We start from the raw sequence: 20,956 nt of genomic DNA on the forward strand, positions 1-20,956 counted from the left end.
CTGGGGTAGACAAAACACTTCTTGGCATATTTTTGTTTAGGCCACAATGAAAAGCAGTTGTAAGTACAGGTTCATTCTATTCACTCTCTGCTGTGAGGCCCTGGAAGGCGAATGTTTAGTTTGATGCACATAAAAGGTGACCACAAAAAAAATGAGAATCCTTTCTGGGATTCTTTCTGACTATTAATTGGTTTATTGGAGCTCATCACAGTTACTGTAGGTGTTAGTAGAAGAAATGTTGAGGGTGATTTAATCAATGACAAGCAATGTCTTGGAGAGCTGGAAAATTGTAGGGAGCACTTTTGCCTAATGATTAGTTATTATTCTCATTTAAACCCACGCAGAGTACACATTTGTGGTTTATGTTAGAGGGCTTATGGTTGCTTTCAGCATCGTTCTTCTGTGGCAAATTCCAAAAGAATTTGTCTTTTGCTCCTGAGATTTTGAAAAAGCAACTGGACATGTCTTCCAAGTGACTGGCCCTGATAAGCTACATCCAAGATCAGCTCCCAAGATCAGGGGATTGGCTTTAACACTTCAGAGAGAGAGAGAGAGAGAGTGAGTGAGTGAGTGAGAGAGAGAGAGAAAGAGAGAGAGAGAGAGAGAGAGAGGAGGAAGGCTAACGGGAAGAAAGAGGCTAAAGGATAGAACAAAATAACAAGACTTACACATCCACAATACTAATATATACTTTTCATTTAGACCTTTAATAAAAAGAATGTTCTTTTCCTGTTAATGTACTTTGGTCAGGAAATTAAGAGGAAGTGGAATTCTGTAGATTACAGTCTTAGTAAGAGAGGCATTTAAACTTACTTGAGAATTCTCATGTGTGCACTAATACATTAGTTTAGGACACTGGTTTGTATAGTAAAAAATGTTTTATATGTATTTCAAAAATCAAATTTTTATCAAACATTATTTGTCACATACACATACATACAGAGTACGACATGCAGTGAAATTGCATGAACATATAAAATATGAAAAATATGTGAAAAAATATATGTATATACATAAATGCGTATGGTTTTAATGATTGTCCTTAAAGTGTCTATGTGCAGTATGGTGTTTATAGATTGTATAAAGTGGCACTGTGATGTGCAAGTCCAGAGTTAAAGTGTCATAGTGCAAAAAAAGGTTGTGCAGAAAAAAAGTGAAGATGGAGGGAGAGGTCCAGTACTAGATCCTGGGTGTTTCCTGGTTTGAACTCCGAATGGCCTGCAGGAAGAAGCTTCTCCTCATTCTCTTTGTGTTTGCTTTCAAGGAGTGGAAGCTTTTCCCTGAACGCAACAGAGAAAAGAGTCCATTGTTGGGATGGCTGAGATCTTTTACAATCTTCCTGGCCCTGGTCCGGCACCGTGTGTTATAGATGTCCTGCAGGTCAGGGAGCTCAGTGTGGATGGTACGTTCAGCTGACCGCACCACCCTCTGGAGGGCTCGTCTGTCCTGCATGGTGCTGTTCCCGAACCAGGAAGTGATGCTACCAGTCAGGACGCTCTCGTTGGTGCAGGTGTAGAAAGTCTTTAGCACCTGAGAGGGTAGTTTGAAGTCCTTTAAGCGTCTCAGATGGTACAGATGCTTCCGGGCCTTCTTCACCAGGGTGTTGACGTGACAGGTCCAAGACAGGTCCTGTGTGATGTGAACTCCTAGGTACTGGAAATTGTCCACTCTCTCCACTAAGGTCCCGTTGATGTTTAGCAGTTGGTATGACCACTCCTGTTTTGTGCTGAAGTCCACTATCAACTCCTTAGTCTTGCTGACGTTCAGGAGAAGATTGTTCTTCTGGCACCATCCCTCCAGATTTTTAGTCTCCTGTAGGTACTGTAGGCCGTCTCGTCGTTGTTGGAGATCAGGCCTACCACAACAGTGTCGTCAGCAAAGTTGATGATGGTGGTGGAGTATTTGATATTGCTTATGTTGAAAATGTTGCTAAATACTGATTTGCTTTATCAGTATCCTGCATATCCTGCACATATAGCATTTCTGATTGTGGTTTTGGATCCTGAAATCCTTTTCTCGTTATGACTCAGGGTAATAATTGAATGTTTTGTCCCACTCTCTCTTGTTATATACAGAAACAGCAGTGACGTTTACTCCAAGCTATAAGAAAACACCCCCTCCTGTTCCTCCACGCAGCGTAACAAAGCCACTGATCTCGGTCACCGCTCAGAGCAGCACAGAGTCCATGCAGGATGCATATCACGAAGGCCGTTTACCCCGTTTGCCCCGCAGCAGGGATGCCTGGGGGAAATATGTCTCCACAGAGAGTTTGGACAGCTCCAAGGCACTCACGCTGGCCACAGAGGGCAGACGGCTGGTATCCACAGGCAGCTATACATCAGTACAGACCTGTGATAAGGCCATTCTTGTGTCGAAAGCAGAGGAATACCTTAAAACACCACGTTCATCTGTAGGAATACAGGTATACAAATTTCACTTCTATTCAATTACATTGTCATAATCACCCTGTCTATGTAAATATATATGATACAATATGATGAAATCTCATTTTTTGAAATCTCCAGGACCACAATTTCACAAACAACACAAAAACACGCAATGCTCCATACGATGCAGTACATTGTGTAGGTGATGCTGACATTTTTTTTCTAGGATGTACAGTGTTTGTAGCTCCAGATGTCACATTGTCACATTATTTAGGCTCTTTGATTTTCAGGGTGGATAGAGCAAATAATTAATACTATTAATTAATGGTAACTTGTGGCCTGCCTCATTTTTCCAAGATATTTATAGTATCTTAAAGTTTTTATAGTTTATCTAAATAAGGGAGTGTAATAATATTAGATATATTGTCATGGACAACTTGGACTATTCCCTGCCTGAACACCAGGGGGATGTTCTGGCAGGCATTGTTTTTGTCTTGTGCTATGGTCTTTGTTTTTGTTTTGTGTTTTGCTCCGTCTGATCCTTAATCCGTTCCCGCCTCTGCACAACTGTGTCTCAGTGATTGTCCTCCCTATATATACCTGTTGTCTTGTGCTTGTGGTTTGCTATGTCTTTGACTTTTGTGTGTTGTTGTGTCTCCTGGTTTCTGTTTTGTTATTTCAGTTGCTTAATCTTCCCTAGTGGTTTCCTTGTGTTTGTAGGTTTTGTTGTTTTTCTTAATAAACCCTTTTATCATGTTATCCTTGCATTTGCAATTGATATAGCAATCTGATTCCTATATTGTAGCTTTAGAAATTATACTTTGAATGGTTAATTTACATTTCCAGCATTTGGCAAGTGCCCTTATCCGAGGTACATTATCTCGATTTTTTATACAACTGAGCAAAAGTGGGTTAAGGGCCTTGCTCCTTCTTCATCCTCCCTGACTGCAGAAGACTTTGCTTCTTTCTACCAGGAGAAGATTGAGGAAATCTGCCAGACCTTCACTTCAGCTCCGACTGCACTTACATCTCAGAGTATGGATTCCCCTACACCTTTGTTGTCACATTTCTCAACTGTAGCAGCAGAAGAGATTTTACAACTCATCCAGTCTTGCAATCCTACCACCCGCCCATTGGATCCACTCCCTTCCACTATACTCCAGACCATCTCGCAAGACCTTCTGCCCTTCATTACCACAATCATCAATGGATCCATAGCATCTGGTCAGGTACCAACTACTTTCAGAAGAGCAAGAGTTATTCCCATCCTAAAGAAACCTGCTCTGGATCCATCAGACATCAGTAACTACAGACCAGTATCACTTCTCTCGTTTCTTTCAAAAATTCTTGAACGCATTGTCTATAATCAACTGTTTGTCTATCTCTCACAGAACAACCTCCAAGATCCCAACCAGTCTGGCTTTAAAGCAGCTCATTCCACAGAGACAGCCCTTCTAAATGTTTCTGAGAAACTACATGCTGCCAGATCAGCCAAACATCATCCGTCCTTATCCTCCTTGACCTTTCAGTAGCATTTCATATGGTCAACCACAAGACTCTCTTGTCCACCCTCAGGAGTCTTGGGATTTGCGGATCAGCTTGGGAATGGTTTGCTTCCTACCTGGAAGGACGCTCATATCAGGTAACATGGAGGGGAGTGACATCTGCTCCATGCAGACTCTCCACTGGTGTCCCACAGGGCTCAGTACTTGGTCCTCTTCTTTTCTCCCTTTATACTCACTCTCTTGGTGAAGTTATTTCCTCACATGGGTTCTCTTACCACTGCTATGCTGATGATACACAACTTATCTTCTTTTTCCCACCCTCAGATACCACAGCTTCTATCAAATCTCAGCATGTCTGGCAGAAATATCATCATGGATGACTGTTCATCACTTAAAGCTCAATCCTAACAAAGCTGAACTGCTGTTCATCCCAGGTGATTCATCCCCAGGTCATGATCTTGCTATATCCTTGCACAACGATCTGACCTCCCCTTCAGCCACAGCTCGCAACCTTGGGGTAACCATGGACAATCAACTGTCCTTTTCCTCTCATGTTGCTAATGTGACTCACTCATGTTGGTTTCTTCTCTACAACATTAGAAGGATTTGACCATTTTTGTCCACACAGGCTGCTCAGGTACTTGTTCAGTCTCTTATCATTTCTAGACTAGATTACTGCAACGCACTGCTGGCAGGTCTACCTATGAACGCAATCCGTCCTCTGCAAATGATCCAAAATGCAGCTGCCCGGCTTGTTTTCAACCTGCCAAAGTTTTCGCATACCACCCCGTTGCTGCAATCCCTCCACTGGCTTCCAGTAGCTGCACGCATCAGATTCAAAACACTGATGCTGGCCTACAAAGCCAAAAATGGACCAGTTCCCTCTTACCTCAAAGCCCTCATCACTCCTCGCACTGCACCCCGCACCCTCCGATCTACCAGCACTGCTCGACTGGTTCGACCATCTCTCAGGGTAAGAGGCAAGTATACTACAAGACTCTTCTCTGTTCTGGCACCAAGGTGGTGGAATGAACTTACCCTAGAGGTCCGGACAGCTGAGTCACTGGCTATTTTCAAGCTGAGGTTGAAGACCTACTTATTCAGGAAACACTTCAACTAGCACTTCTTTCCTTATCTTTTGCATTTAAAAAAATAAATAAATAAAAAAACACACAACCTTTGCACTTTTTCATTGTAACTTTGAACAAATGTTTTAAACTCACTCATCTTAAGTATGTAACCTAGTCAGCCAGCATTAATGTAGTCAATGTTAGAGATTTAAGCACTTATGTACGTTGCTCTGGATAAGGGCGTCTGCCAAATGCTGTAAATGTAAATGTAAATGCTCAGGGGCCCAACAGTGGCAGCTTGGTGTACCTGGGATTGAACTCACAACTTTCCGATTAGTAGCCCAACACCTTAACCACTAGGCTACCACATGATCATCATATCATATCATATCTAATAATATCTCCCTTCCCAAGGCGATTGAACACACACTACCTCTGTTCTTTTTTGTGTTTTTTTTATTCACTCTCTTAGAATTGATGCCTGTTTTGACACATTGTTTAGCTACAGATCTGTCATATATCATCTCATTCATACTTTCCTACAATACCTTGACCGGCTTCTCTAGCGATAATGGGAGAAGATTCATTCATTCATTCATTCATCTTCTACCGCTTATCCGAACTACCTCAGGTCACGGGGAGCCTGTGCCTATCTCAGGCGTCATTGGGCATCAAGGCAGGATACACCCTGGACGGAGTTGGGAGAAGTTAAAACTGAATATTTTATAAATTTTTGGTGTGGATGTTTTTTGTCTGATTTTTGCCAGTTCCTACCCACTAGCCAGTTCTGTATAATGGATAGTAAGATAGCATATGTATCAGAGGAGGCACAAACTGCTGCTCATCCAACATCACAGAGAAGCCAAATGCTAAGACTGTGCTAGCTGTTTTTCCTTGCTCACAATTATGACCTGTTAATCAACAGGTGAGAGAGAAATGCCACAGATTAATGCTGTCCTTCACACCCAGAAAGCAGGATCTATTGTGCTTTATTGAACTTCTGGCCATGGATTACTGTGGCATTGGTGTAGTTCAAACTTACAACATCCTAACATCAGAACAAATGCCCTTTGACCCATTACCTTGTTTCTCCTCCTTTACTTTTTTCCCTCCTGATCCTTTATTTAGGTGGAAGCAGTCACAGACTCAGAAGCAGAGAGTAAAGGTCTGCCAAAGTATCAGTCAGTGGGCATCCAGGTGGAGGGAGAGAAACGGTGACGCTTTTATATTATTATTATTATTATTATTATTATTATTATTATTATTATTATTATTATTAGTAGTAGTAGTAGTAGTAGTAGTAGTATTAGTATTATTATTGTTGTTTGTAATAGTAGTAGTAGTGACCAAGACTACATTAAGGAAAACTGTTGAGGGGTTTTCATAAATATATGAAATTTTGATTTATTTCTGTTTACTTTGTAATGCTTTTCATGGTATTTATTGTTCTGATAGCTCATGTATTTAAAAATGCAATAACAAATATACTAAAACTCTGAATTCATATACAGTCTTCATTTCCTTCTGTAGTTGTGTATGGGCAGTCTAAGGCAAATATAGCTTATATATAAGGGAAGTTTATAACCACACCTCTAGCCACCTGGAACTAATAATAATATAATAGCCTAAATAATAACGCATGCAAATAATACAGGATTAAACTGGAAGCAAACGTAATACACCAAACATGTCATGGCTGATTGACTGCATTTCAGGTAATGGGGAAAGAGTTTAGTTGTTCAGTTTAGAGCTGAACTGCTCCTATTGTTTTAACGGGTGCTTTGTGTGTCTCTTCTCAGTCATGGGCGTTTTAAGCGCTCAAACAGTGTGACAGCAGCAGTGCAGGCCGATGTGGAACATGAGCTTTTCCGATCAGTGGAGGATAAGGTAGTGCAGTTTGGTGGCTTTCAGAGGCACTCAGAGCCAAGCTCTCCTGCACAATACAGCGCCACACGCACGGTGCGCACACAGGGCATCTTTACCTACCGAGATGATTACCGAGCTCCAAGCGGGCCACCGAGCCCACATGCTGCAGCCTGGGTTGAGGAAACAGAAGAAACAGAAACAGGACAGGTGTCACCAGTGCGTGCTGATGGCAGCTGGTACATGCAACTTCTGCACAATGAGACCAAACGCATGGAGTCCTGGTGTAAAGAGATGGAGCGTGAGGCTGAGGAGCATGAGCTGTCTGAAGAGAGTAAGTCATCATACACACTCACAAACACACACACACACACACACACACACACACATTTTAATCCCAAAGCACACAACCACACTCACAGTATTTATTCAAGCTGTTTAGACTTAATATTTATAATTCAGTGATGAAATGTGGGAAGGATTTGATAAACACATTAAAAGTGGCCTCACTGTGTCTTTTAACTGTGCCTCAGTTTTAGGAAAAATCCGAAGTGCTGTTGGAAGTGCACAACTCCTCATGTCACAGAAATTTCAGCAGTTTTACTGGCTTTGTGAGCAAAACCTGGTAAGAGCAAGCTTAGTTCATCACTAAATTATGACATGCATGTTTGATCATTTAACATTATACAGTGAAATACACATAGTACAATAATACATTACACCGCTATACTTTTACCCTGTTCATGAAATCCAATAACAAAAAAAATATCCAAAAAATAACAAATGCTTCATTCTTAATGCCTCACCTTTTTGCCCTGTAAACAAAGCAAGAAACTGCATTCCATTAAGCAGCTTAAAATATTTTGTGGTGTTTTTAGACCTTTTGATCTTTCATACACAAACAGAAAGATTGAGAATTCTGCTTAGCCCCCCATTTTTCCCTGATGAACTTGTGTTGATGGTGTGATAAAATAGAATGACTTGAGCACAACTATGATCAAATTAAACCAGATATTTAGCTTACAAAATTCTTTATGTGTGCAGTGTCTAAGAAACAAATTGTCTATAAACAACTAATTATATTATATGGAGTGTTGCCATAACTATTAATATTATACACCTGAATTAAATGTAAGATGTGAAATGATTAGTAAAGGCAGATCAGCCGGTATTCACTTTAATCCCCCCTCTCTCTCTCTCTCTCTCTCTCTCTCTCTGTCTCTCTCTCTCTCTCTTTCTCTGTCTCTCTCTCTCTCTCTCTCTCTCCAAATTAATTTGAGTAATACAAATTACTCAAAGTAAACTATGAGTAATAGCAATAATAACAATAACAACAATGGCTATAAAATCAATACTAATACTACTATATGAACGTTTGTAGGATACTAGGAGAATAATAATTAGTATAATAATAATAATAATAATAATAATAATAATAATAACAAGTATAGTAGTAACAATGTACAGCTTCTGTGAAAGGGGTTAGTTGGCAGGAGCTCTCAATATGCTAAGATACTTAAGAGCACAATTTGTCTTGACCTTAAATCACGGCTTATGGCAAAATCAAAACGTATTACTCTTTGCTCTGATCCCAACTTCTTAATAAGTTATAATATGCAAAATAATAATAATAATAATAATTAGAATAGTAATTGTAATAATAAATCACTGTAATATATATGTTCCAAATAAACTCTTATTAAATGCTTTATGCACGATAGTAAACCGGAATATTCTGAGATATAAAAGCTTCAATTTGGTTGCTTTCCCTTGCTAATGAGATTTTGCACACTAGTTGGCTCTCCCTAGATGCCTCCCTCAATCTAAGTTTTAAAGATTTCATGTCACTCAAAATGCTAGACTTAATTCTAATGAAAATGAAATCATTGTCGAAGCATATGGCATCATACAGAAAATCACATCATTCTGTTCTTTATGTTTCCTCTACAAGTATTTGGCTCATGTTTGTATTACATCATGTCTTTCAGGTAGATCCAATGTCACATTAATCCGTAATCATGAATCCTCCAATGTCCCTCTAACACGGGTTGTCCTTTGTCCTCCACAGTTACCCCACCTGTATGATTTCATTTTTTCCCATGATCTAAAATCATGGTTGATTATTGATTCCGCTTTGTTTTTTCTTTTTTTTGTGCTGCACTGTTGTCTGACTTAGATCCTTATTTAGTTTGAAAGATGCTGTAATTGTGTCTTTTACAAACCTGTGCCTGGATTTCTGTAATTCACCCTTCATTGGCATTTCCCTTAAAGGTAAAATAGAATCAGTTATTTGCTGCTTAGTTGCTGGCATTTTTATTCATACCAACACTCAGCACATATTATATCTGTATTCCAACAGATCCACTATTAACCATTTCACAGCTTATAAAGGTCTGCTTCTGACATACACATACTCTTATATATAACCTCTGTTCCTTTTTTTAACACAGTTTATAGGATCATTTAAATCCATTACTTCTTCTGACTTTAAAGAGACCAGGATAACTGAAAACCTTCACAGCTGGTGATTTTCTGTGTTGTGTGTTTGTCTAGGACCCGAGTGCAATGCCCCGACCCACGGCTCAGGATCTGGCCGGATTCTGGGATCTGCTGCAGCTCTCCATCGATGACGTCACAGCCAAGTTTGATGAGTTGCAGAAGATGAAGAGAAATGAGTGGAGAACTGTGGAGGAACCAGAAGAGAAGGCCAGTGCTTTAAATCATTTATAAAGTGACTTTCTCTACCCCATCACTTCTCTTATAAAATAGCTTCATTTTTCTTGCTGACTGCATCAGTGTTTGTTCTTATTTTACTGATTAATAAATAGCATGACTGCAAACTGTCACTCACTCACTCACTCATTTCCTACCGCTTATCCGAACTACCTCGGGTCACGGGGAGCCTGTGCCTATCTCAGGCGTCATCGGGCATCAAGGCAGGATACACCCTGGACGGAGTGCCAACCCATCACAGGGCACACACACACTCACTCATTAGACGTCATTCACTCACGCAATCACACACTACGGACAATTTTCCAGAGATGCCAATCAACCTACCATGCATGTCTTTGGACTGGGGGAGGAAACCCCCGAGGCACGGGGAGAACTTGCCAACACCACACACACAAGGCGGAGGCGGGAATCGAACCCCCAACCCTGGAGGTGTGAGGCGAACGTGCTAACTCCCACTGCAAACTGTCCAAATACAAAATTGGATGTATGCACATTGCTTCTGTAACCCTCTAACCCTCTGTGATACTGACAGGAGTAACAAACATACAATAAGGTGAATGTCACAGTAACCAAATATCCTAGATTTTCTTGTGACATTCCCTTACTTGTAATAATAATGGAAAGAATTGTTATATTGTTATATTGTTATATTGTAATAATTTCTATAATTGAAAAAAAAATTATACACAGATGTGCTCACATACATGTGCATATGCCACTGTATATGTGTAATCACACATTATGCATATGTGTCATTAGACATCATGCGTAATCACTACATATGTGTAATTAGACTTCATGTGTAATCACTACATATGTGTAATTAGACGTCATGTGTAATCACTACATATGTGTAATTAGACGTCATGCGTAATCACTACATATGTGTAATTAGACGTCATGCGTAATCACTACATATGTGTAATTAGACGTCATGTGTAATCACTACATATGTGTAATTAGACGTCATGTGTAATCACTGCATATGTGTAATTAGACATCATGCGTAATCACTACATATGTGTAATTAGACATCATGCGTAATCACTACATATGTGTAATTAGACGTCATGCGTAATCACTACATATGTGTAATTAGACGTCATGCGTAATCACTGCATGTGTGTAATTAGACGTCATGCGTAATCACTACATATGTGTAATTAGACGTCATGCGTAATCACTACATATGTGTAATTAGACGTCATGCGTAATCACTACATATGTGTAATTAGACGTCATGCGTAATCACTGCGTGTGTGTAATTAGACGTCATGCGTAATCACTGCGTGTGTGTAATTAGACGTCATGCGTAATCACTACATATGTGTAATTAGACATCATGCGTAATCACTACATATGTGTAATTAGACGTCATGCGTAATCACTACATATGTGTAATTAGACGTCATGCGTAATCACTACATATGTGTAATTAGACGTCATGCGTAATCACTACATATGTGTAATTAGACGTCATGTGTAATCACTACATATGTGTAATTAGACGTCATGTGTAATCACTGCATATGTGTAATTAGACATCATGCGTAATCACTACATATGTGTAATTAGACATCATGCGTAATCACTACATATGTGTAATTAGACGTCATGCGTAATCACTACATATGTGTAATTAGACGTCATGCGTAATCACTGCATGTGTGTAATTAGACGTCATGCGTAATCACTACATATGTGTAATTAGACGTCATGCGTAATCACTACATATGTGTAATTAGACGTCATGCGTAATCACTACATATGTGTAATTAGACGTCATGCGTAATCACTACATATGTGTAATTAGACGTCATGCGTAATCACTGCGTGTGTGTAATTAGACGTCATGCGTAATCACTGCGTGTGTGTAATTAGACGTCATGCGTAATCACTACATATGTGTAATTAGACATCATGCGTAATCATTGCTTGTGTGTAATTAGACGTCATGCGTAATCACTACATATGTGTAATTAGATGTCATGCGTAATCACTGCGTGTGTGTAATTAGACGTCATGCGTAATCACTACATATGTGTAATTAGACATCATGCGTAATCATTGCTTGTGTGTAATTAGACGTCATGCGTAATCACTACATATGTGTAATTAGACGTCATGCGTAATCACTGCGTGTGTGTAATTAGACGTCATGCATAATCACTACATATGTGTAATTATACGTCATGCGTAATCACGACATATGTGTAATTAGACGTCTTGCTTAATCACTGCTTGTGTGTAATTAGACGTCATGCGTAATCACTACATATGTGTAATTAGACGTCATACGTAATCACTGCTTGTGTGTAATTAGACGTCATGCGTAATCACTACATATGTTTAATTAGACGTCATGCGTAATCACTGCGTGTGTGTAATTAGACATAATGCGTAATCACTGCGTGTGTGTAATTAGACGTCATGCGTAATCACTACATATGTGTAATTAGACGTCATGCGTAATCACTGCGTGTGTGTAATTAGACGTCATGCGTAATCACTACATATGTGTAATTAGACGTCATGCGTAATCACTACATATGTGTAATTAGATGTCATGCATAATCGCTACATATGTGTAATTAGACGTCATACGTAATCACTGCTTGTGTGTAATTAGACGTCATGCGTAATCACTACATATGTGTAATTAGACATCATACGTAATCACTGCTTGTGTGTAATTAGACGTCATGCGTAATCACTACATATGTGTAATTAGATGTCATGCGTAATCACTGCGTGTGTGTAATTAGACGTAATGCGTAATCACTGCGTGTGTGTAATTAGACGTCATGCGTAATCACTACATATGTGTAATTAGACGTCATGCGTAATCACTGTGTGTGTAATCAGACGTCATGCGTAATCACTGCGTGTGTGTAATTAGACGTCATGCGTAATCATTATATATGTGTAATCACAGGCAATGTGTAATCACCAATTATTTTCTTTAGCAAGCAGAATCCCGAGTCTGGCAAATATATACACAAGTCGAGGTCTCATTGCACTTATTTTTGGCATTCTTTAAGCAGCTGGTATCAGTGTCGTATCACTGGTTGTGATATATGTGTGTATGCACATCTATGTAAATAAAAGGTATCAGATAATGAATTATGATTGGTTAGAAGGTCTTGATAATGATCCAAATGAGAAACATGGTCATTGATTCTCTATAACAGTATATACTGCTGTGTTTTATTATCTTAAATCTCTTAATTCTACTATTGTTTTTTTAATTACTCAGTTCATTGTTTTAGCTTTCCTACATTATTTGTCACACTGAGAAGAGTAATGGGCCCACTGTTTGTAATAAGCTTTTGTAATGGGCTTGTTCTGAGAGTAATAAAAGCTCATAGCTCTGTTCAACTACACTTAAGCTGACAGATTGCTGGATTTTAGAGCCCCAAGGGTTCCTTTGAAGGTTAAGTGAAAAAGGACCTTGAGACCAAACTTACAGTATTGGTGTTATAACAAAAACCAAGATAGTTGTTATGACTTTTTAAAATATAAATTTTTTATCATTTGCCAGATGCCCTTGTCCAAAGCGACTTACAGTTATCTTACTTATTCAACTGAGCAGTTGAGGGTTAAGGGCCTTGATCAAGGGTGCAGCAGTGACAAGTTGGTAGTGCTGGGATTTGAAATCATGACTTTCTTATCAGTAGTTCAAAATCTTAACCACTGATCAGCCTTAGTATTTATGATGCTGGCTAATTTTCATCAGCTGTTTTTATATCTACCTTGCAGCTGTATGATTGACATATAATGGATATAAAAATCTACACACCCTGTTTAAAATATCAGGGTTTTGGGATGTCAAAGAAAATGAAAACTAAGATCAATCATATCAGAATTTTTTCACTCATTGTGAAATTATATCATGTAAAAAGTGATAAACAATAGAACAAAGAAAGTGTAAAGAAAGTTACCGTAACCTGGTTGCATAAATGTGCACAGCCTTTTATAATTGGGGATGTGGCAGTGTTTCGAATGAACCAATCACTTTCAATTGTATGCTAATTAGCATACAGCCGTTTCTGTAGGATTTTATTCACATCTTCTTGGTTTCATCTGATTGCTCAAACCATAGAATGCAAAGAGCTTACAAAACATGCACTGTAACTAAAATACTGTGGGGTGTCCTGAAGCAGGCTGTACCCAGGATGCCCTTATAATCTGATGTCTCTAGATTGCAATCAGGTTACTGTAAGTTTTTTAATTATTCTTTTCTTCCCTTAAAAGTTCTAATTCTTTTTTCTACTTCATTTCTATACATTTTTATACAGTACATATGTTTTCTGCTATGATTTATCCTGGGTTCAATTTTTTATCATTACAAAAATGTGCCATTATTACAGGGGTGTGTTGACTTTTCATATCCACTGTATAGAATACAGGGCAGTTTGATTAACAGAGGCTTTTATCCAATGAGCCATAAAAAACTTTAAGGGAAACATTTTATGGAAAATCTCAATTTAATGTAAAAGTGTTTTATTTGAACATTTCTTTTGCATTCTTTTTTCTAGGAGAGAAAGTGGCCTCCTCCCACAGTGAAAAGGCCGCCTAAAGGACGTGGCCCTGGATTGACACGTGACCGATCTCTGGATCTGCAGGACCGACAGAGGCAGGAGGCTCGACGCAGGCTAATGGCCGCCAAACGAGCTGCTTCATTTCGCCAAAGCTCAGTCTCAGAGAGGGCGGATAGTATAGAGATTTATATACCAGAAGCCCAGACGCGACTATGAAATGCACGATTACTCATCCTGTCACCTGCACGTGCTGCTATTACACACCCTGTTTACACAGGTTCACTCCCAAGCACCCTTAATTACTCTTAAACACATTCCTGAGCTCTTTAAGTGCACATGTGTAATCTTGAACATGTTTCTCCACTAATCTGAGAGTCTTCTTCAATTTATAAGTATCTGAAAGTCTCCTAGGTTCTCTGTATAGTGCACTTTATTGGAAGTGTTTTATTTTGTAGTTATGTCTAAATGCACAGGGGAGAAAATCCAGTGTTTTTCCAGAATGTACTACAATAGGGAGTGTCTAAACCAATGTTAAGTATGTGCTGCCTTTAGATACTTGTCTACTGGTTTTATTTCCCACAAGCAAAAAAAGTCATAAAATGTCTTTGTTTCTTAAGTGCTATTGATCACTAGCTAGTTGCCGATCCTAAATTTTAAAGATTTAAAAATAATTAAAAAGTTCTTGGAGGGAGATTAATAGTCATTTCAATTACTGCTAAAGTACAGTGCATGTAGAAAGCATTCAGACCACTTAATTTTTTTCTAATTTTTTATGTTGTAGCCTTATGCTAAAGTATAAATAATTTTTTCCCCGCATCATTATAAACTCTGTACCCGATAATGACTACCACAAAACATATTTGTGATAATTTAGCAAATTTATTAAAATGAAAATATTGAAATATTACATGAATTCACATATCACATGACATGAACCCTTGGTATTGACACTATATTGGTCCTACACTACATTCGAGTCCTCCTGTGGCAAATTTATCTGATTGGACATGATTTGGAAAGGCACACCTGTCTATATAAGGTCTAACAGCTAAAATTTCATATCAGAGCAGAAACAAGCCATAAGGTCAAAAGAACTGCCTACAGAGCTCAGAGATAAGAGAGTAAATGAGGTGACCAAGAACTTGATAATCACTCTGACTGAGCTCCAGACATCATGTGTAGGATGGGAGAAACTTGCAGAAGATCTACCATTACTGTAATGCTCCATTCACCAATCTGGACTTTATGGCAGTGGCCAGACAGAAACCTCTCCTCACTGCAAGACACATTAAAGCCTGGTTAGAATTTAGCCTAAAGACTAAGTCTGTGAGAAAAAAATACAGGGTGTAAAAACTTTCTGAATGCACTGTATGCTGTTTTCTGAAAATTTGTATAAAAATGATTTATTGAGCTTGCAGTTGTAATTGGCACTTTATGCTGATGAATTATAAATGCGGAAAAGGCAAAACAACTATGATATCATCAAATACTGCTATAACACTATACTTATACTCTGTTTAAACAATATTGTAAAGGGTGCTACACTGCTAGTTTTGTAAAGCCAGAGGTCACTTAATGCACTTAAAACTGCAATCACACAGCACTAGGGTTCATCGGGAAGTGGTCTGGGTTCACCTCATACAGTACAAATGATTTCTGTTCACACTGAGGATCAATTCAGCGGGTATAAACACTGCATATGTACATGTAAGTGTCCTTATCCTGTTTAGTGACGTTAAAAAAAAATGAGTTCATCTCTACTGTGATCATGGTAAGTGTATCAATCATCATGACCCTGCATTAGGTCACCTGAGTTTTTATTTAAATGCAATGAAGTAGAATTGTTCTTATTAACACATTTAACAGACATTGCCTTTAAGGGTACAGTTTGTCCATTGTGATGCTGCAACTGAATTCCCAGGTACATTAAAAATAAACTCTAAAAAAGACTCATAGGTTTAAAAATAGAGAATGGGCATGAATCAGCGAGGAAGAATATATAATGTGTGTTATGTACTGTATATAATATTGGAGTACTAGAAATGAGCAAACTTCTCAGTCAAGTGGAGAAATGTCTTCAAGATTATACAACTCGAGTTGCTTTGACTCATAACATTTCAAACCGTCCTAGATGACTGAAAACCTGCAAACCATTGCAAAAAACAAAAACAAAAAAATACAAATAAACTCAGAATGGCAGCCTCTCGTAGATTCAACTTTAAGATTAATCAAAGTTGGTCATGGACTGATAAGCATAAAAGGTCAGTTTGTGCTTTCTAAGACATACAGGGTGAGAAATCTTACTAACCTCATCTGTAGTGTGTGTGTCTACAGTTAAAGCAGCAGTTCAGCTAATGGACGTGGTAAAGGATGTAACGTTGGGGAAAAATGTCACTTGTTTTGTTGGACAGCTGAGTGAGGGAACCTTTTACATGAATCATCTCAATTTGAAACAGTGCTCTATTTATCCTTTTACAAACTCTACATACTAAATAAAAAGAGAATATAATCAGATTTTATATTATATTATAGTATAGTATATTACACAATGCATTTTTTGCACCTCAAATGAATCCTGTTTGTATTTCCAAGGGAAATGTTGTTGACACTCACACGATTAATGTTGCAGTTGAATTGCAAACAGAAGGATGCGGCTTTACGGATTCATGCTGACGGACATAAAAACCCCTGCAGACATACATATACAAGGATGAAAATGATGTGAAACAAGATTTTGTTTTCATTTGCATTATGTGCAATGCTCCTCTTCCTAAAGGTCTTACCATTTCTGATGTAGTCTAATGGACATACAGGTACAAAGAGACACTTGAATAATATTCAACTAATGTCTATGGTGCTGCTTTATACTCTGAAATAAATTTCCTCACCCGGCCCTTATGATCTGCACAACACCATCATCAAGCTACGAAGTTTTTAATAGAGATATTGACATGCTTCTGATTAAGCATGTTTGGTGCAAACACGCGTGCTGAGCCCTCTGTCGCCTTTAATTTAAATAAAAAGAAAGACACCCTGGAAATAGGCAAAAAATATTTATAAACATATGATCTTAAATTTTTAAGGGCATTCATGACCAGGTATGTGCCGATAACTGTGCACAGGGTGGTTACTTTGTATTTCCCTAAAAAAAAGAAGTCAGCTAGTTTACTTCCAGACTATAGCCGATGTTGCTATAGCAGCCATTACCACATTCTCTTCAGTTCTACACAAGATTTGGTGTTGATTTCAATTGCATGACCATATACATGTCATGAGACATGAAGCTATAAAACTGAGCATTATGTGTCTCTTCATCTTTGATAGGTGCTATGAGGAACCATTTAGCATTCGAGCTAATCAATCTTAGCTAGTTATCTAGCTAGCTGGGGTAACTAGCTAAGTGGCACTGTGGTGAATACATACTACGAATGCTAGCTGTCATCTAACATTGGATTGTAACATTTAAACAACATTTCAGCTTAAAACTAGTCATGGTTTGCAGTACTGCATCTCTCAGACTTTTTTGCGTTGTTGCCGTGTTTACATCCGTGGTTAACGAAACCCTTAATGCTTACTTTATGAACTTGTGGATGGATCTTTAAATGTTTCACACATATAACCAACTGGTTGTATGATATATTGCAATATTTAACAAGCACAATATTATAATCGTGCATGCTTTAAAAAATATTGCTGCTATCCCTGTGGTCCATTCGGGAAGAGGCTGCCTTGGCTGACTAGGCAGAGATGAAGGCTATATATCGTATAATGGCATATATAGGCATCATATGTATCTGCTTCTAGTTGAGGGCAGTACTGTCAAATCTATCATGACAATACAATGTTACAGTATGACTGTAAACTATTACAAAAATGCAAGGGAACAATTAAACAGAACTATATCCGCCCATGCCTCGTCATGACATCCCTACATTCCTGATTTCTGACTAAGGCCAAGTTCACACAGACATTTTGGTAAAAATCAACATTGATTTGCGGTGCTGGTTTGCTAAAGACATGGTTGTTGGAGGAGATCCATGATTTCCCCCCACATGAGATTGGTGACTCTTTCAAACATGGAACACTGATCCAGAGTCTAACTGACATAAGTGTCCACTAATACAAAAATGTCCCTGTGAGCACAGCCTAATTTTTTTCCCTCATTCTCTCATATCAGTATATCAGTTATCAGTATTTGATATGGAAATTTCCTGGAATTGTTGTATGTTGCTGACTAATTCATGCACTGAAGACGAATGATGGTAAAGAACGTTTACATGTTTTTGCCTGTTTTATGTGTTATTTTTTGATATAATATTTTTTTTAAGTTAAATCAGATTTTTGCATATTAGCATATTAGTCAGCAAGCTGTTGTTCATCACACACATTGATATTTATATTACATTCTTACCCCAGTATATTGAATCTGTATTAAGGGTGCAGTGGAAGTAAATACCCCCATTTTTGGCAAATGAATCAATTTGAGGCTTCTGCTTTATTGAATCAGTTTGTGAATGTGGTGGCTACAAAATTTTGAGGTTTTTTGTACATGTTGATGCACTTATTGTGTAATAGTATCTACGGAAGGACACCTCTGAAGAGAGAAATTCAAAAGACGCTGGTATATAATATTTAAAAACATTTATTCACAGTCATATATTCACTCATTCTATTTGAAAGCATCAATGTGTAACTTTTCTGTTAATAATAATAATAATAATAATAATAATAATAATATTTTATTATTATTATTATTATTATTATTATTATTATTATTATTATTATTATTATTATTATATTGTTGTGATTTCTTGCTATAAATGGCCTTGAAAACCTAACTCAAAGTGACAACTTTCAGTTGTGACAACTTTAAGTCATCACGACACAACCTTTAGGTCTATGAACATATGAATGTCAAAGAAAATAAGGATAACATGCAAGTTGCTTTCAGTCATATCCTATTTTTACTAGATGTGTTCACCCCCCCTTTCCATTACTTACGTCAGCTTTATTTGCTCTATTAATTGAAATTGATTTAAATTACTCTATTTTGGCTGAATTCATTACATTTATATAAGTTCAGCTGTGTGTCAGATTAAATAATAACTACACAATTTCCAGGTTCTTGCATTGTTCCTGCTAATTTATCATAAAGAACAAATAATTAATTAATTCATTTACATAATTCTGCATATGCTGATATAATTATGGTATATCATTCATTTTAAACTTGTAGCTAAAGTGCATATGTCTGGAAGGTGCGCAAAGTCACATCATGTCCTGTTTCTCAATTTGATGTTGATAAACGTCTTATAATAAGCCTTTTGTTGAAGATGCAGACCATCAGTGCACCGTAAAGGACTTCTTACCCATAATTCCTTGAGAAATTGACCAGTCATAAGAACAGAGGTGTGAATAGAGAGTGTGCTTCATGGCTGAAACAGATGTTCAAATGTGTCATTGTTGTTTTTTTATTCAGTTTAGTTTTATAAGACTGAGACTTGCCTCAACTCGTGTCAAGTTTCTCACAAAGTTTCTTTTATGACATCGTATGATAGCAATCTATAATCAAAAAGAACAAAAAAGCCTAAAGAAACTTTAATAGCAGCCATTTAGAAATGGTAGGTTACATATAGAAGAGGACCGCCAGGCCAGTTTACCTCCTAACTAGTGGAGTCTCTATCCGAGTGCCAACCGCTCACTTCAGACCTGCTGCAGGTTGCTGAAAATGATGTTCCCTCACAGTTTGTGAAATATGTTTCCCTCTTTGCTCTGGACATTATGCAGTAATTTGGGCAAGCCTGTGTGTGTCCTTAGCATTGCTGTTTTTACCATAACAATTTTATACAAATGTTTAAAAGAAGTTTTGTGTGCTAATTAGCATCTTCAATGCCCTTTGTCTGCTTCTCTATACAATGAGAGAGGAAAAGTAGACCACATTAGGTGGTCGACATGAGGTGACGATGGCCACTCGGAAAGGAGATCAACACACAGGAAACCCCACTAGTTTCAGAGGCAAACCGGTCTGCTGCTCCGGACCATAAGGAAGTAGAAGTGGAATCACTTTATTTTGTTGTCATTCCAGGTGTAGAAGGTAAAAAAAAATGTAGACAGTACACATTTATTTAAACTGGTTTAATTCCATTTTTTATGGTATAGCTGGTTTAGGTGCTGTTATCTACATATGCTGTATTATGGTGCATAACAATGAGGTTTTCTCTAACTGGTGCTTAGTTTGTCATACAGATATATTTTATTTGTAATTCATTTATTAGTTGTAGTATTTTAACTCCTTCTAACTTACAGTGGTAATTTAACTCTAATAAGAAAATGAATGGCAGTAACATGCATTACAGTTATTTGGCAAAGTACATGATGCTTTTTATTGAAAAAATATTATTTAATATATCACAATAGAAGGCTAGCATGGGTCTACAATCTGCAAAGTCTAGCATAGCAAATTTTTTTATAAATAAAAGCCTGTTGGCTGATAAACTTAAATCTGTCTTGATGTGACGCTCAGAGGCATAACCGTCTCACCAGCAGTCTCTTTTTTATAGTTTCTCCTTTCTTTTTTCCTTTAAATTATCTGTATTGTCCTTTTATTTACCTTCAAAATGATTCAGATACATTTCTCTGTTGTTTCCTACATTAAAGTGGCCTTTGAATAAATATTCACCCCTTTTGAAAATGTCAACATTTTGTTAAAACCTGAAACTGAATCTGGCTTTATTAATGATTATTAACTATATGTCCATATAATGAAGAGAGAAGAAACCTAAAAATAGAACAGTTTGCATTAACCAATTTACTAACAAGTAGAACAAGTAACGGGCCCTAGTGATGGTAAAGCA

General features: G+C 37.8%; 1 protein-coding gene across 1 annotated transcript in view; it reads left to right on the forward strand.

Annotated features, from left to right (window-relative positions):
- Positions 1 to 14,318, forward strand: part of LOC132842428 (disks large-associated protein 2) — a 38,015-nt gene extending 23,697 nt beyond the window's left edge. Inside the window, exons 3-8 of the mRNA XM_060865105.1 lie at positions 2,076 to 2,422; positions 6,091 to 6,176; positions 6,762 to 7,159; positions 7,359 to 7,450; positions 9,379 to 9,531; positions 14,100 to 14,318. Of these exons, the coding sequence (XP_060721088.1) occupies positions 2,186 to 2,422; positions 6,091 to 6,176; positions 6,762 to 7,159; positions 7,359 to 7,450; positions 9,379 to 9,531; positions 14,100 to 14,318 (1,185 nt within the window). The 5' untranslated portion in view covers positions 2,076 to 2,185. The remainder of the gene's footprint in view (positions 1 to 2,075; positions 2,423 to 6,090; positions 6,177 to 6,761; positions 7,160 to 7,358; positions 7,451 to 9,378; positions 9,532 to 14,099) is intronic.
- Positions 14,319 to 20,956: the final 6,638 nt, after the last annotated feature.

This window comes from Tachysurus vachellii, chromosome 3 (genome assembly GCF_030014155.1).
Source record: "Tachysurus vachellii isolate PV-2020 chromosome 3, HZAU_Pvac_v1, whole genome shotgun sequence".
Classification (NCBI taxonomy): domain Eukaryota; kingdom Metazoa; phylum Chordata; class Actinopteri; order Siluriformes; family Bagridae; genus Tachysurus; species Tachysurus vachellii.